We start from the raw sequence: 18,507 nt of genomic DNA, 5'->3' as shown, positions 1-18,507 counted from the left end.
GAGAATGGAGAGGAGGGGAAGGGAGAATGGAGAGGAGGGGAAGGGAGAATGGAGAGGAGGGGAAGGGAGAATGGAGAGGAGGGGAAGGGAGAATGGAGAGGAGGGGAAGGGAGAATGGAGAGATGAGGGGAAGGGAGAATGGAGAGATGAGGGGAAGGGAGAATGGAGAGATGAGGGGAAGGGAGAATGGAGAGATGAGGGGAAGGGAGAATGGAGAGATGAGGGGAAGGGAGAATGGAGAGATGAGGGGAAGGGAGAATGGAGAGATGAGGGGAAGGGAGAATGGAGAGATGAGGGGAAGGGAGAATGGAGAGATGAGGGGAAGGGAGAATGGAGAGATGAGGGGAAGGGAGAATGGAGAGATGAGGGGAAGGGAGAATGGAGAGATGAGGGGAAGGGAGAATGGAGAGATGAGGGGAAGGGAGAATGGAGAGATGAGGGGAAGGGAGAATGGAGAGATGAGGGGAAGGGAGAATGGAGAGATGAGGGGAAGGGAGAATGGAGAGATGAGGGGAAGGGAGAATGGAGAGATGAGGGGAAGGGAGAATGGAGAGATGAGGGGAAGGGAGAATGGAGAGATGAGGGGAAGGGAGAATGGAGAGATGAGGGGAAGGGAGAATGGAGAGATGAGGGGAAGGGAGAATGGAGAGATGAGGGGAAGGGAGAATGGAGAGATGAGGGGAAGGGAGAATGGAGAGATGAGGGGAAGGGAGAATGGAGAGATGAGGGGAAGGGAGAATGGAGAGATGAGGGGAAGGGAGAATGGAGAGATGAGGGGAAGGGAGAATGGAGAGATGAGGGGAAGGGAGAATGGAGAGATGAGGGGAAGGGAGAATGGAGAGATGAGGGGAAGGGAGAATGGAGAGATGAGGGGAAGGGAGAATGGAGAGATGAGGGGAAGGGAGAATGGAGAGATGAGGGGAAGGGAGAATGGAGAGATGAGGGGAAGGGAGAATGGAGAGATGAGGGGAAGGGAGAATGGAGAGATGAGGGGAAGGGAGAATGGAGAGATGAGGGGAAGGGAGAATGGAGAGATGAGGGGAAGGGAGAATGGAGAGATGAGGGGAAGGGAGAATGGAGAGATGAGGGGAAGGGAGAATGGAGAGATGAGGGGAAGGGAGAATGGAGAGATGAGGGGAAGGGAGAATGGAGAGATGAGGGGAAGGGAGAATGGAGAGATGAGGGGAAGGGAGAATGGAGAGATGAGGGGAAGGGAGAATGGAGAGATGAGGGGAAGGGAGAATGGAGAGATGAGGGGAAGGGAGAATGGAGAGATGAGGGGAAGGGAGAATGGAGAGATGAGGGGAAGGGAGAATGGAGAGATGAGGGGAAGGGAGAATGGAGAGATGAGGGGAAGGGAGAATGGAGAGATGAGGGGAAGGGAGAATGGAGAGATGAGGGGAAGGGAGAATGGAGAGATGAGGGGAAGGGAGAATGGAGAGATGAGGGGAAGGGAGAATGGAGAGATGAGGGGAAGGGAGAATGGAGAGTAGGTCAGCAGAAAGCATGTCGATATTAATGCTATCCAATTAGAGAAGGATCTCTAACCAGAGGCATTATTCTGGGCATTCTCCAACCAGATGGCATCAACATCCTTGCTTCACTGTCTACGATTCTGAATAATACATCATATCAAAACAAGAACATTTGCAAAGCAAAACATGACAAAGATGCATTTCCACAAAAACAAAGGAACTGTGTATAGTCAGAATCAGAAATGCAAAAACACTAAACAGAGGAAAACCAGGTGGAACAATTTGCGATGGGTTGGAAACACAAGTCAGAAACTGTGTGGAACATTACCCAGAACTTCCTCTTTATTAATCTCAACATGGTCCACCACATAAGCTTGTTCTATTCTCATTTCACCTTGACCAAGGTAATTTTCTCTTGTGTATACTGAAACAAAGTATTTATTTAGGACCTCTCCAACCTCCTCCACTTCCAGGCACACGTTGCCTCCTTTAACATTCAATCTCACAATCCTTATGTTCTTCACTTATTCATAGAACTCCTTTGAGTTTTACTTAACCCCATTGTCCAGGCCTTCTGTTACCCCTTCTAGCTCTCCCAAGTAATTTCTTGAATTCCTTCCTGGCTACCATAAAAAATTTCATGAGCCCTGGCTATATCTTGCTTCCTAAATCTAATGTCTGCTTCCTTCACCATCATTCCCAGTAACCTGTTCAAGTGCACCCAACTACAGGACACCCTATTGTTACTTCACCATTTTTCCATTTACAGGCAATCCCTCCTACAGGCAGATGATCAGCCAAAAAATAACTCCACCTCTTTACCATTCTCTGACCACTTTTATTTCATTGTTTATCAAGCACTTTCGAGCATTTGATTCAAGTGAAACAATAATCCTGAATATATCATCTTAAATGACCATTTGTTCAATTTTTCCAACTTATTTCCCTTTTCAGGAGAATCGTGAATAGAGATTGAAGCTCTGTTCAGGTGAACAAGACCTCAATCTTTGTATCCTTGCATCAAGAAAACAATCTTTTCCCTTACCTCATTAATCGGATAGCCAAAACATATTTTTCTTGTTGGCAACAGATTAAATATTCAAGAATGCTCATGGTTCCAGTCTAAATTAATTCTGACATGGACAAAATTCAACTATTCCCCATCATGTTCCACTCTGCCTGGCTCACATCCCAGCTGCTTTGCTATCTTTTGACACCACCCTACTCTTAACCTCATTGGCTGCAGAACTCTCAATCATCTAATTTAGACACTTGTAAAGAGGAACTCAGATCCTAATAGGTTCATGTTTTACACAGCTGACAAGAATTAGTAAAAAAACATGATGGTTGAACATGATGATGGTTCCAAATTGTACTCATTGCACACATATTATTGCTGTTGATATAAAACCAAGAGGCATGAAAATTTTCATGTAAAATTATCATGTTATCACTCTGACTTTATTAACAGCAGATTCTCACTCTCTGTTCACCATTTTGTTTATCCTGTTTGTTATAAGTATTGAATACTGTTAACAAGTCAACATCCCAATTAAGCTTTTAATAGATTTCCTTATGCAGGTGGCCTTATCAGTTCTCCCTGCTTTTCAATAACAAGATGTATAATGATGGTCACCTGCACAGTAACAAATACCTTTCAATGAAAAATCAAACCAATCAAGAGACATCCAATTTAATTGGATTAACGAGGTATACCCTGATAGACCAAAAATCAGAATCCAGAGGGAGATCCAATTTTCACCTGTTTGCACATTTCTGCTGGGCAAGTAACAGATGGACACATTTCCTTATGACAGAGGCTATTCAGTCCATCGAGTCTATGCAGCCAACTCAGAGATCAAGAGCTTAGCCATACCAAATCCAATGCTACCCACTTTTTTCAGTTGCTGTGGCTTTTCTTTAATGGTTAGAGACCTAAACCTTTCCTTGTGCTGTTTCATTCATGGCCCTGGTGGCAAAAATGAAAATATAATCCTTTTTCGGATGTGTATAAAAATTGTGCTTTGGAGGTTGGTTCAGAATCATAGCCTGGACAACAATGGAGTTGAATGATACAGATGAGCCCAGGAATAGCAATTTTAGTTCCTGATTATACATATCTGGAATTTTCTTACCTTGGATTATATTTAATCTGTAAAAGAGCTCTGCCCACAATGAAGGGGCCGGAGTACGTCAAAACTGGATTTAGCATTATTTTCAATTTTTAAAAAAATGATAAAAATGGAGATAACTCTACTTGTGTTGCATCTTTTGGACTTTTGCACCAAGGTCCCTTTGCTACTCGGTGCTTGCTAGTACTATAACATTCACTGTATACATCCTATCCTTATTTGAACACCCCCCCCCACCCGCAAAATGCAACCTCTCTCACTGAATTCCATCTACCAAATGCCTTGCCCAATTTACCTTCAATCTGCAGTCTGAGTACACACCTCACTATCAACACGCATCACACAAAAACAAGATTTTTTTTGAAATTACAGGTAGTCCTCAACTTGTATCTGTAATTGGGACTGAAGGATTGCTCATTACTTGGTTGCAAGTTGAATTTGTACGTCTTAACGGGGTATTAAAGCAATTTTTCGAAAAAATTGAAATGTACCTTGAATGAAGTATCTCAGAATATGTACTGTTTTTTTTTTTAAAATTTGGTCTTATGTGTGGGTGGACAGAACTTGCTTAGGTCACAAGTTCAGGACTACCTGCAATACCCTCTCATGTCAAGATACAACATCACTCTAAAATGTAAAGCAAATCCTCATGTTGCACACAAATTAACAGATTCATTTATGCATCTTTAAACTTTATTGGCTATACAAAGCATACATTTATACTTTGCAAGTTTCAAACTTGCTCTATTAACTAAAGTACGTACAACTCATTTAGCCTCACTTGAGACCTTTCCAAAATCTTGCTCTGCTGATATTGCACTTTGCATTAAGGCACGTAGGGAAGAAAATCATGGATAACAAGGTGTTAGTGCTCCAACAGCAGATAATTTGTCACTTAGTCATAGAGTAAAAAAAAATTCATCCTTATTGCTTATAGGCATATACAAAAAAAAATCAATTGCATGTATTAGAGGCATTACCTACAAGCAGCATCTTTGTATCATAATATACAAATGGTTTAACATAAACAATGCATGCACATTAACAACAGCAAGTCTACATGTGGTTCTGAAGCTACTAGGTTTAAATAAAATATATAACTTAACTAGTTAGCAATGTCAAGTTTTGCAAGTCACTTCCATGTCAGTATAAAGTCAAAATCATAAATGCAGATGGTAGTTAAAAAAGTAGCTGTAGAATATTGCAGTTTATTATGGCTTTTGCATTAGTGCACAATCCTTTGGCAGAAAGGGGGTGTCCCACACTTTGCAGTTTCTTTTTTTTGCCACATTCTGTACAAGGCCACTTTCCTTTCAGGACCCATCGTGCATTTCCCATGGTTACGAAGGCTGTGGGTCTTACACCAATCTGAGGTTAATGCAGTGATGACCAATGCGTTGTCCATTCTTTTCTGACATAGCTTGTCGAGCCATCTCGAGAGTTGGGAAAGTCACCAAAGCTTCTCCACTGGGCTGGCCTTTGAAGTTGTACAGAATTAGGATTGTATCTGCATGAAGCTGAGAGAGAAAAGAAGAAAGACTGAAGAGTATTTGGCAATTTCTGATGTTTAAAAAAAAAAAATCGGATGTCCTTCAGCACGACTTGTGCAGCAACATAAGAACACTCCAAGTCAGTCTAATGATTTTCCTCATCCAGGAGGTGGGTGTTCAGCTAAAAATTTGAGGGTACAATGAAGAATAAAATTTGATTCAATTAGTTCAGAGGACTTAGTGGGCAGCCTATGATCTAGCTGCTATGTAAATAAAACTAAAACATTTTAAGTTTTGCAAAGTGTAATTTAACAAAATGAAAAAAGTAAGAAAAATAAAGCAGAATTCAGGAAAGTAACCAACACCAAAAGGATTAAAAAGGTGTTCTCTATCTTCAACGCAGAGAACAAGTGGCAACAAGCAAAATGATGTACTTACAAAATCTAATGTTTGAAGTACGAGCTTTAGGTCGACCCTTAAAGAGCAATGTTGCAATTTGCAAAAGAAAGTTGAAGTTGAGATCACCACAACCACTCAAAATTTGGTTAGATGGAGCTGGTGAAAGCAAAACAAAATCCAGCAGATTCCAGAAGGCTGAAACCTGTGCCAGAAATAGCTAGCAGGGCAAGCAACGTCTGTTGGGATTGAAACCGTTAAAACCTCAGGTTTTCTGCTCTCCTGCAGGATATTATTGACACTCAAATGTCTTTTTGTGTGAAGGAGTGGTCAAGGAACTTGACCTGATTAACTCTAAAGACTAATTTTAAGAGCACATCATTTTGCTTGCAAGAAAGCACATCATCATTCATTGTCTATTTCCTTGGCAGAAAATGACCACATTTTGACTGTGCAGACTACCATCCACTGCAAGACACACAAATACATCCTCGCCTCACGAGGGGAAACTATTTTCCATTGTGCAACCTGGTCTCATTGTTCTTCACATCTACACAGTTGCACCTTTTCAAAGGAGCCCAGGGCCATGGAGAATTCCATATACAGCACAAGCTTCCAAACCTGTAGCTGCATTTCTGAATCATTCTTGAAGGACAAAGAGCACCTCTACCACACTCTGCTCATTGTGGTTTGTCACATTGCACCTCTCATGACTAGGAATTTTCCTTCCCTAGCTCCCATTTGTATTATAGCATCAATGCAAGTTTGTTCAACCACTCACTCATTACCCTTCCACCTCCCCTCCCACCAATTTATTTCCTAGCAGCTGAGAAAAAAAGCACAAAAGGTGGCTGAAACCACCTCACCTTGGAAGATGCCGAGAAAGATGAGAATAGTCTCAGAGACGAGGCGGAGAGAGAGAAATGGAAATCCCAGTTTTGAAACACCAGTTGATGTCACTTGAGAGTGAAGTCTGGCCAGAGAGCCAGCTGGGAAGTTTCTCCCTTACCTTATTGACATTTGTAAAGTTGGTCATCTACAAACAGACCCACTCTTTGGGTGCCTGAAACATACTCCTTGCTTGATCGTTCATCTGAATAAGGCCGCTGTAGTCATCAGGTGCATACTACAGTACAAGTTTGAATACACACATCAGTCAATAGGAACATGGCTTGGTGAGAGCATGCTTCACCACAAATTTCAAACCTTGAAAGTATTTAGCTTGGGCTTTAACTTGGCAAGAGAGAATTTTAGTTTTTACAAAAGGTAAAAGTCACATTCCTTGGACCACAGGACTATCGACACCGATGTTCAGGGTTCATTGGGGGAGAACCATCATGTGGGGGACCCTGGAGCATGCATTTTATGAAACATCGAGCCAGATTGATCTGGTTCTCTTCAGGAAACCTTGAACGGAAATATCTGCGCCCAGGCTGAAGACGTGTGCACAAGGATTGGCAAACTTTGAAGTAGGCGCCCTTCTGACACATTGAGGGAGCTTGAATCCAACAGACTGCTCTACCTCTGGACTCAACAAATTCATCAGCACCAGCTGATCATGTTGAAATTACTTACAAAACATTGAATTTAATGGAGTCTGTGGGGCATAGAATCAGAAGTGGGGAAGAGAGTGAGGGAGAGGGGCTCTTTTTTTTTAAATAGAAACCCAAAAAATTTAAAATAAGCAATTTTATTTAATAGGCAATTAAATCTATTAAAGCAAATTGGATTTCAGTCAAAACTCCTCACCTCCTTTGCTGGCTATGATGGGGTTTTAGGGCAGGGTTTTGACATCATGTCGCCTGGAGCCAACAAGAGCGTCCATCCCGCCACCTGGTTCAATGCAGACAACTGCAAAATTCTAGGTGCTGGCCTGAGTCCACAGTCTACCCCAAAGTTCTGACATCCATGGCAGAACAAGGGAAGCCACACAGACAATGGAAAGTCTCACAAGACTCGTTGCTAATGCTCATTTGCCAAGAAGATCATTACATTACAACACTGTTCCCAATTAAGATGGAAGAATAACTTCATGAAAAGTCAATTTTAAAAAAAAATGTATATAAACTGCAGGTCAAACAAGGAAAATAATGCAAGTTCATTCACGTGTCCATTAACAAGATCGAAAGTAAAAAGTCTAATTCCCAGAAAAGGTTCAAGAGGATAGTTAAATCTAGAATCAGACACCATTCATATTTAATTAGTTGAAAAATAACTTCAGAGACAATGTCAGAACAGTTAAACAACACTCAAAGTAGGGGAATTAATAGAAATGTCCATTATGTAGTTCTGGGAGAACTGGGAGCAAAACAAAATGAGCTTTGGTGCCAGTCAGTGTTTTATCGTTTAAGAATGGTTTACTTTAATCTCATCTGTAAAACATTCAAATTCTCCCCTGCCAATAAGGTGGGTGGGGTACATTATTACTTCAGGCATCTGAAGCAAAAGGATCAGAATTATATTAAAGCAAATATGAACATTCCCAAACACTCACATTGCAATCTCTCACTGAATCATTAATCCACTGTCGGCCCATCCACCATCTTCTAAAAACCATTACCTTGTGACTAACCTGCCCAGCCACACATTCTAAGTTGGGCCAGCCACACAGTGCAATTATTAGCATATTACCAGACCTGCTCTCACACAATCCAATTGTCAAATGATTTCCTTCGTGGAAGAGGATGGCAGGTCAAGTAACAGGGAGACACATTGATCCAGAAAATCATTAAAAAGAATGAAAATGTTAGGACTGAAATCTACTTAATATATCCAAACATAAACATGAAATAAGGGTATTTGAATATTAAGGTGCCTATTACTTCTTGCCAAAAGTTTAATCTAGTACAATCTCACTACCCCACGAGTGAGGCAGTGAGAGAGAAAATTCAGAACCCAAAGTACGGGTAGGGTTAATATCGCTCACCTCTAAACAATAAATCAGCTTGGTCTAGCTTTGTAAATAAATCATTTGAAATATTACGTGTTCTGATAATCTGAAATCTGGTGATAAAGATGTGGTGGTGTTCTCCAGTATTAAGTGTACTTCTTCAAAGAGGAGATGAGATGAATACCCAGCTTAATAGGAGTGGGGAGGGGAGGTGGAAATCAAAGCATGCACATCAACAGTTTTGTTTTTAAAAGCCAAGAGCAGGACCTATTTATATTTAGCTAAACATACTGGGAATTCTTATCAAAGACTCGAGTTAAATGACAGTCGAGGTATTCTTCTGAACCAAGTTGGTTTTTGGAGTGCAGCGGAAACAAAAACAAAAGTGGAATAAGAACACTTTTGGAATTACGATTTCTCCTTGTGCACCAAGCTGGTGATCCCATAAAGAATATTGGAAATGGGACACTTGGATAAGAGAGCCACTTTGGTTGGGAACCCACTAGTTAAAATTGATACTAATGCTCACCCAAAATAAAAGGAATATTATTTCCTCAGAATTGTGTTTCACTGCAGTTGCAGCGACAGAAAGGTGCAAATCATCATACCTCCAGATACAGCAACCTGACTTCTGACTTCATTTCCAGTACAACATGAGGAACTTGCACATTCTCTCAGTGAGTTCCAACAGGGTACTTCAGTTTCCTCCCTCACCCCAAAAAGGACCAAATTGCAGGTTAAATAGCCCCTGTAAATTGACCCTAGCATATGGGTTAGTATGTGTAAGGAGAATAAAATGGATTGAGCAGAGGACGTGCGATTCAGGGCATTGAAGGACCCATTTCCATGCTGTCTCTCTCAATGACAATGGCAGAACACCATAGTTTAAACCAAAAAAACAATTAAACTACATTTGCAGGTATTTATTGAGAATTAAACGTCACTTTTCCACTGGAAAAATGAAAGAGCAGTTTTTTTTTATATAAAGATTTGTACACCAGATATTCTGCCACACCTCAATTTGACCACTTTACTGAAAGGATTTTAATGAGCCCCAGTTATCAAAGACAGGTAAACTTAATGCAAGCAGGTCTTCCCACAGAAAAGTGGTTAGTAAAGCAGATACTGCAGTAAATAGTAAGAAAGAAGCACATTGGATTCTGGTGGATTAAATGTGATTTTTTTTTTTTGCATCCTGTACTTCAGCATTAAAGAATCCTGTTAGTTCTGAGACAGTACATTTTACTGCACGTAAATGGTATTGTACTACAGCAGGTCTGGTACTACTGCAACTGTTCATTAGAGTGTTCAAAACATGCAGTAAGAAAGCTCCACAAAACCAAAAAGGATTCCAAGGGAGGGAGCCCAAAACCCACCATCCAATATCTCCCCAAAATAGCATGAAAACCAAATTAGATCACTGTTCACAGCTGACAGATCAATACCCACATCAAGTGCAATGTACACAGTACTCCCATTTTCACATGGCCGTACCAAGCCACAGGTGGTCCAAAAAGTATTCACTTTAAGATCAGCACGTCATTCAAAACATCCAGGAGAGCGAGAAACAGAAGGCACGAGAAAATAAATGCTTAGTTAGATATCCTTAGGCCTCAACAGGTGAACCGTAATGTAGACACACAAATTTTAATCATGGCATGGCAATCTTTAAAGTTTCAAGTAAAAATCTCCTCAAATCAAAATGAGCAGTGCAGGACTAGAAGTGATCCTCAAAAGCAGGGTAAATCAAAGGCCTTTACCTGGTATCCTTGGAAGAAACTAAGGATGTCTTTAGTTGCAATATTATAAGGCAGCCCCTGCATGCGAACAAGTGCTCCTGGTTGTGGTAGAACAGCATGGGTGGCCGATGATGCTGCAGCTAACGCTGCTTGAGGAGCTGCAAAGTATCCCATGGTCGTTGGTGACACTGGAGGGCTGCAAAAGCAAGGGGCCCAAAAATCAATGTCAAATATTCTCAGGGAAAAGGGTGATGCAGGCATGGTTCAGGACCTTCCTGTGCATGTTGTAGTTTAGAGATACATGCTCTTCCAGACCATGCTGCTCAAATACACCCATGTGACCAATTAACCCACTAATCCTGCAAACCTTTTGAAAAGGTTGGGAGGAATCTAGAGCACCTGGAGGAAACCCACACAGACACGGGGAGAACTTACAAACTCTTTACAGTCTTCGCTGGATTTGAACCCAGGTGACTAGGATTGTGCCAACTACTTAAACTAACCCAAGCTCATAGATATAAATTTTTAAAATCAGTGAGAAAAGAACAATTCTGCTGGAAAAAGTTACCTTGGATAGTAGGTGGTGTAGTTCATGTACAGTTGAGTGGCTGTTGCCTGAGTAGGGTAATAGGCAACTGCAGGTGGTACAGGTTGAGCTGACCGCGGTGGAGCCAGCAGGGCCTGGGGCTGATAGAGGGCAGCTTCGGCTGGTATTACAGCAGGACCCGGTGTGAATGTTGGGTACGTCGGAGGGGAAAGGCCTGAAACACAGACAGCCGAATAAGCAAATGAGGATGGATTAGCATACCGGATGTCCCAGATAGATGTGCACATGATTAATGTTCCAAGGGGTCTGAACTCTGCAGACAGCCACAGTTGCCAAATGGAACAAAGGTTTGCATTCGAGCATCTTCTTTGGTAATTTGACGAATTGCTTATCCTTGAATTTTAATGACATAAAAAAAGTGAAAGCTAATCTCAACATTTTATGGCATTGTGTTAAAGCTTTTCTGAGACTGCACCCCAGTAGTCACCTCATCTTCAACCCATGAGCATCACCTCCAAAAGTTTAAAAATCCTACTACCAGGCAGACCTACTGCAGAGCTCCAGAAAGTGCCAAAAAGCAAAAGTCGCCCAGTACAATGCCCAATTTTGCCATTTGGTGAAGGAGGGAGAGGAAGGGCAAGGGAGTGGGGAGACAAAATATAAAAATCAAAACCCCAATTCATTCTCAAGCCTCGATTGATGAAAAATTGATCACGGCAAACCAGATAAAGATGAAAAAGCTAAACAGAGCTCCAGCCTCCACCTACCACAATTCCAGCCTTTAGCAGCAAGAGAGCGTCAGAATTCAAAACTTACATGGTAACTTACATGGCGGCGGAGACAAGCCACTACGATTTAAAGTGCCACCCATTAAAACATAGCTCATTTCATCTCCGGAGCACTGAAACACTTCCACGTATCTATCCTTCATCGTCTTCTTATGACATTTCTGTGCAACCAAGAAAGCACGATCTGGAGACTTCATTTGAATAAAAGCATCGCCTGAAGGTCGTCCCTGGGTCAAATGCAGGGGTGGGGTGGGAAAAAAATAACAGTTCATTGCACTTCAATTTTGAAGAGGTTACAACAAATTCCAGTCAAACTTTTAAAGCTCATTTTCCACTGAATCAACACACGAAGCCTCTTCAGTAATGCTAATTGTTGAATCACATTTGCAATTGGCCTCAAGTGAACATACTCTTGCCGGCTTCCAAGGATCTCCAACAACAAGGAACGAACTGCCACCAGTTCAAAACATTCCCAAACTAAAAGGTCTGCTTCCAGTAACTTTTTTCTAAAAAAAACCTTTAATGTTAGTCTTTTTAGCCCAGGGTTGGGGAAATCCAAAACCTGGGTGGCATGGGTTGACAGGGACAGGGGAAAGATCTAAAAGGGTCCTGATGATGAAATATACGGAACGAGCTGCCAAAGGGAGTGCAATGGCAACATTCAGACAGTTACTTGAACAAGAAAGGCTAGGAGGGATATGGGCCAAATGCAACCAAATGGGACGAGCTTGGATGGATCATCAGATTGGATAGACAAAGGGTGTAAATCCATGCTGTGCAGCTCTACAACTCCACGAGGGCTCCGAGGCATTACCTTGTGTGGGAATACCCCCTCTATTCACACCTACAAGTTGTGAAAATGTTCCATGCCGCAGCAGCTTTTTAAAAAAAAAATCACCAATACAATCAGTATGAACAAGTTAAATAATCCAACAACACTCTTTCCTCTCAAGGAAGGAAATGGGAGTGTTGCTCATGGCTTTATGCTGCCAGGTATCAATGCGCCCAAAATACCAAACCAAAATGATCCGATTCAGGAAATGGAGGATGGGAGTTAAACTTGTTAAATTATCTACAATTTAAAATAATTAACATATCCAGCCAAGAAAGGCTTTGAACAGGTGTTAAACTACATCTAATAGTCAAAGAATTAAAATATTCTTCTCATGCATATTGAGGAAATAAAAGCAGGATTGTGCTTGGGATCTTCATTTTCATTTTAGCTCAAAGTTCTTTCATCTACCTAAAATACAGATAGGTAGGTCAAAAATACTTATAAGTTAACACATCTCAATACCTAGGATGACCTGCAATATATGGGGCTCTTGCTGGACAAGTTATTTTAAAGAACAGAAGAGAAATGGATTCTGAAGACCTGAGAGACATCAGCCAAAAGGGTCAGTGAACAAACAAAATCTCACGGCTGCTGTCATCCAAGAGTCTCACAAAATAGAGAAAGACTTCCTTGTAAGCTATTGTTTAATTAGTGACTACCTATCATGTCGGTGGCAGACACCTCCCCGGCATTTCAATATTACAAAGCAGAATCAATATTACTCTATTCGCAGAGCAGTGGTGTGCAAGAAGACTCAGATCTCAAAGCAAATTTGAATTCTAGACCTCATCTCTGCAGCCATCATTAATTTCTAATTAATCCCTCAAAATAAAAGACACTTAAAAGTGAGAATCTTGGCAAAATATTATGCAAGAAATATTTAACATTCTGACAGAAATTCCAACTTTATGGAATTCTAATAGATCGTCTGATTTCAGAATAAAGACTTTACTGACTTTCTCAGATCTCTTGGCTGAATTGTTTTTATAATCAGAATTTACTGTCATGAACAAGTTATGAAATTTGGTGTTTTGTAGCAGTATCATAGAGCAAACATACATATTGTACATACATCTTACAACATTATTATAAAAAAAATAGTGCACAAAAAAATAAGGCAGTGCCTTATTGACTATTCAGGAATCTGATGGCAGCGGGGAAGAAGCTGTCCTTGTGCTGCCGAGTGCTCGTCTTTAGGCTCCCTGATGAGTGAAGAGGGCGTGGCCTGGGTGGTGGGAGTCTTTGAGGATAGAGGCTGCTTTCTTAAAGTCACCGCCTCATGTAGATATCCTTGGTGGAATGAGATCTGGTGCCTACGATGACACAGGCCAAGTTAACAACAATCTGGAGTTTATTCTTAAGCCATAGTGGGCTTATCAGCAATTCCAAATTTTCAGTGGTAAGAACATTTTCCTCACGTCTACATCATGGAACAGAAATGCTAATGAACTCCCAGTCACTGAACACAATAGAAACAAACCAATCTGCAAACTCACAGCACAGCCTTGTCAGTCAAGGCTACATAAGACATCGGAACATAATCACGGTAAAATGTAAACTTTAATGACCATCAAACACCAGAGAGTCTTCAAAATTTGCTTGCCCTTGGCCAAATCATCTAACAGCCACAGCTCAGAAATCAAATTCAAAGTATACAATAGGACAACATACAAAGCATTGATGGAATAACTAGATGTGGGCAATTTTCTGGGAAACAAAATAGTACTTAACCCATACTAGTATTAACGTGCAGGTCTTTCCAGCAGCCAAAGTCAATAATGTACACCCTGCAGTAAACAGAATGTAGGCCACTTACCAATGCAACAAAGTGTAATTTATATACAAATAATTGGAATAACACATTAGAAACTGAATTATAAATTTATTTCTATAAAGTTAAATACCAGAGGCAATGAAGTGAATCACTGCTTTGAAATTGTAGTTAGGACTTGAAAAATGACAACTACGTAATTCTCAGAGTAATGATTTCACATGAGCAGAAGCAGATTTCAAATTACCTGTTGATTCAGTACCATATGAACACCATGAGGTTTTATGTCAATTGTAAATTCTCCCATGAAGTCCAGAATATCCTCGATGCTTGCTGTGTAAGGAAGGCCACGTAAACGAATGCAGTCCCTAGTACTTCCACTGGCAATAAATGGCTGAGGCATCACAGGGATTATCGGAGCAGGGAGTGTTGAAATTAATGGTGCAGACATGTATCTGTTTAACACCTGGGCAATTGGAAGAGGAAAAGGAAACATCAGTGACTGGTTGGCTCCTTCATGAAAAGCTTCTAGTTTTGCAATGTTGGTCACACATGTACATCCGCTACATTAGTGCAGATTTAATGCAAGCCTGGTGTCAAAAATTGATTATTCAACATCAATAACGTTAAGCAAGATGCTAAAGAAAAGATCCACTTCACACCACAGTCTCATTGAGACACAGATGCAACTAATGGAGCATTGTAAAATGCATGACAGGTGAATAACTGCAAAAAATAATGTACACAACTTTCTCCACAATAAAACATTTTTTTTAAACTACAGCGAATTGCTATATTAAAAATCGGACACCATTTTGAGATATCCACTTCAAAAAGGAATCTTGATGCAAACAAAAAGATGCAAATGCAGAAGAATAGCCTTATTGACTATTCAGGAATCTGATGGCAGCGGGGAAGAAGCTGTCCTTGTGCTGCCGAGTGCTCGTCTTTAGGCTCCCTGATGAGTGAAGAGGGCGTGGCCTGGGTGGTGGGAGTCTTTGAGGATAGAGGCTGCTTTCTTAAAGTCACTGCCTCATGTAGATATCCTTGGTGGAATGAGATCTGGTGCCTACGATGACACAGGCCAAGTTAACAACAATCTGGAGTTTATTCTTAAGCCAGTGGGCTGATAACGCCTCAAACCGTGCATCTTGGCGCCTCACAGTTTGGCGGGCAGCAACCTCCTTTGAAGAAGACCGCAGAGCCCACCTCACTGACAAAAGGCAAAGGAGGAAAAACCCAACACCCAACCCCAACCAACCAATTTTCCCCTGCAACCGCTGCAACCGTGTCTGCCTGTCCCGCATCGGACTTGTCAGCCACAAACGAGCCTGCAGCTGACGTGGACTTTTTACCCCCTCCATAAATCTTCGTCCGCGAAGCCAAGCCAAAGAGAGTGGGCTTATCAGCAATTCCAAATTTGCAGTGGTAAGAACATTTTCCTCACGTCTACATCATGGAACAGAAATGCTATTTACCCCCTCCCCCTCCCCCTCCCCCCCCCACCCACTCCCACAAAGATGTTAGAATGAACCCTCATCATAACAGCAAATCTTGATTGATCACAACTGTAGATAGTCTATTAACTTGCAGGAATTTTAATGGTATACGTTTAATCCTGTTTCATCAACATGTGACAACTTTGCCCTCGAGGCAGCACAAGTGAAAAGTCACCTTCTGCACAATCAGCTCATCGAGTGTTTTGTGGAAAGTCAGTTACTGATGCCAGTGGCTAATGTACAGCTGTTTTAATTCAAAGGTGCAGAAGGTCAACCATGACATTGCAATGCCTAAATGTTGCACGAGCCTTGACTGTGATCTAAAGTGATTGCTGGCAGCAACCAAAAGGCATACAAGAAACATTTTGCAGTATAATAAACCACCTTCCCTCAAAGCTTTGCTAATGCAAATAGTTGAAGGGAGCCAAAAAAAGGCAATTGCCAAAAAAAAAAACTTCTTGGTTTGTTAACTGTACCTTCCATTGGATCAGAATGGCAGCCATGGAATGCGACAGAAACTGTAATCATTTCTTCATCCAGGGGGCATTACCACGAGAGATGGAAGCAGATCCACTAACAACTTTGCATCGAGAATTTGATGAATACTCAAATTTTTTGTACAGGGTCAGGGGACTAATCATGCAAGCTTTCCGAGAAAAAAAGATGACAGTGCATTTTGGGTCTATTCTGTGATGTAGGATTTTATGACAAAATTGAAGTGGCGTGAAAAGGGCAGTAAGACAGACCCTTAAAAGGGAGAGCAAAGGTTCATTCATTCCAACATAGTTCAACCATGATTGTTGTCATTCCTGTACAAATGTCAATTCAGATGCACTTTAACGTGCAGTAAAGGACACCAACCTGTTGTACTTCTGCGGCAGTACTCCTGAACAGCTCTATATAACGCTTCCCCAATATTTCCTTGTGTTTTTTAAGTGCATTCTGGGCAAATTCTTCAAATGCAAACAACACAAATGCATCCCCAGTAGGTCTTCCATCAGGATATTTAACAAAGAGGAGCCCCTCCTTTTCCCCTGTAACAGGACACTCCTTTCCAAAAAACCCAAGGACATCCTCTGTGGTGGCTGTGAAAGGTAATCCACGCATTCGTATTATAACTTGGTTTTCCTTCGATAAAAATTGTGCCACCTCATTTGAAGTACCTATATTTAAAAAAAAATTCTTTAATAAAACAAAGTACTGCAATGCATTGATTATATAACTGCCCTTTTATGGTCCAAGTACAAAAAGTAGCCAAATACAAAATTTTTACTTATTAATCGCAATAAAGTTTTGAGTAGATTACAATGGGATCTCAAAATTAGTTTACTGACTATTTGAACAATAATGAGTTTCATCATTAGGAGATAAGTGTGATTATTTGTCAATAATCCTTGCCTTCTGACAACACGCAGGTAGAGAATTCACAGCGTGATAAGACCACATGCAGTCAACAACCACGATAGCCAGAGTTTTAGCTGGGCCAACCTGGATGCTTGGTTAACAGCAAGTACAGATGGGAACTCTGTTGAAACTTCATTTCACCTCATTGCTCACCTGCTGCTCAAAACTTCATCCAGGATTTTCTTTTATTTAGATATTGTTGCCTTTTAACCTGTATCGTCGATTCATTTCTTTGCCCCCTCCAAAAAAAAAACTCAACTGCTTACTGATCCTGCATTACCATCCAGTTAACAATTTGTTGGTTTTATCCATAGTTCCAAACAATTACCATATTTTTCCCCATCCACATATCTAACCTCACCTCGTCCTAGAATACTCCCCAGATTATTTATTTTAATTTACAGATTCAGGCCCTTCCAGAAGCCCATGCCATCCAAAAACATCAATTAACTTACAAACCCCGTATGTTTTGAACAGTGGGAGGAAACCGAAGCTCTCCAAAGGATGCACACTGTCTGTAAGTTCCTGACAGTGTCAGAATTGAACCTGCGTCACTGGTGCTGTTGTGCTAACCGTTACACCAGTGGGCTTCACCCTAACCAGGCTAGGCTTTGTATATAGTTTTCCAAATTTCCCACTCAATCTCAATGTTTAGCCATTCGGTTGCTTTCCCCCTATGTTCTGAAATTCCCTCTCAAAGCTATTCCTACCTTTCCACCATTTTCCTCCTTTTAAGATGCTTCACTAAAGTCACCCCTCTGACTAACTGACCCACTTGTTGAGTACCTTGGAATGGTCATGCTTTAGAAAAGACCATTTAAATGGAAATTGTGTTTGCCATAAGACCAATGAAGATTTTTCATAATTTAAACAAATCAAATTCTCTATTAAACACCTTCAAAGATGGATTCAGGCACATTGATATTCATGAAAAACTTTCTCCTTGGATAGTAAATGTTTCTGACCCCACTGAGGAGACTGGTGCAATTGATGGACAATTGAGAGTGATGCAATGGTGGACAGTTCCAGCAATGAAGTAACATTGCTCTACAGCTGCATTCACTGACGTTAAAGGGCATCTTCTCAAAGGCTAACTTTCATCCATTAAAAGCCAACTCCACAATTATTTTCCTCCTTCTCAATGAATCAGCATTCCTTATTTCCTCCTCTTTCAACAACTACAATAGCAGATTTTCTTGCTGAATGACGATGTCTTTTGTTCCAGGGAAGATACACGAGCATGAAGCTCTCCTCAGCCTCAGTTGTGGTGTGACAGTGAGATTGTTTTGGGTGTTTGCTGGATAGGAAAAGCACCAAGTGTTCACCCAATGAAAAAAACCTTTAGCCCTATAACAACCTTTTTCACCAAACCACAGGCAAAATGAAAGATTGAATTTAAAATCAGTAGCCAAATTGAAATGTTTTTTTAAACAGTCACCTTAAATCCTTGATAACTTTTCAATTCATGCATTTTTTTTCCAAAAACTTACCTCCAGCTATTTTTAAGAATTCTTCTCCAGTAGCCTTGTATACCTGGAAAG

General features: G+C 41.0%; 1 protein-coding gene across 8 annotated transcripts in view; it reads right to left on the bottom strand.

The window, feature by feature from the left end:
* Positions 1–4,282: 4,282 nt before the first annotated feature.
* The window catches only part of esrp2 (epithelial splicing regulatory protein 2), a 33,166-nt gene continuing 18,941 nt past the window's right edge, over positions 4,283–18,507 (bottom strand). For 5 of the 8 annotated variants that reach the window (XM_069901530.1, XM_069901528.1, XM_069901534.1 and 2 more), the window contains exons 10-17: positions 18,457–18,499; positions 16,424–16,725; positions 14,311–14,529; positions 11,486–11,684; positions 10,691–10,883; positions 10,144–10,318; positions 6,503–6,619; positions 5,037–5,124 (exon numbers count right to left, since the gene is read on the bottom strand). In XM_069901530.1, the coding sequence (XP_069757631.1) occupies positions 6,530–6,619; positions 10,144–10,318; positions 10,691–10,883; positions 11,486–11,684; positions 14,311–14,529; positions 16,424–16,725; positions 18,457–18,499 (1,221 nt within the window). In that variant the 3' untranslated portion in view covers positions 5,037–5,124; positions 6,503–6,529. The other 3 variants (XM_069901535.1, XM_069901533.1, XM_069901536.1) reach the window with 3 other exon arrangements.

Source organism: Narcine bancroftii, chromosome 10, assembly GCF_036971445.1.
Source record: "Narcine bancroftii isolate sNarBan1 chromosome 10, sNarBan1.hap1, whole genome shotgun sequence".
Lineage (NCBI taxonomy): Eukaryota > Metazoa > Chordata > Chondrichthyes > Torpediniformes > Narcinidae > Narcine > Narcine bancroftii.
This window is presented reverse-complemented; position numbering and strand designations above follow the sequence as displayed.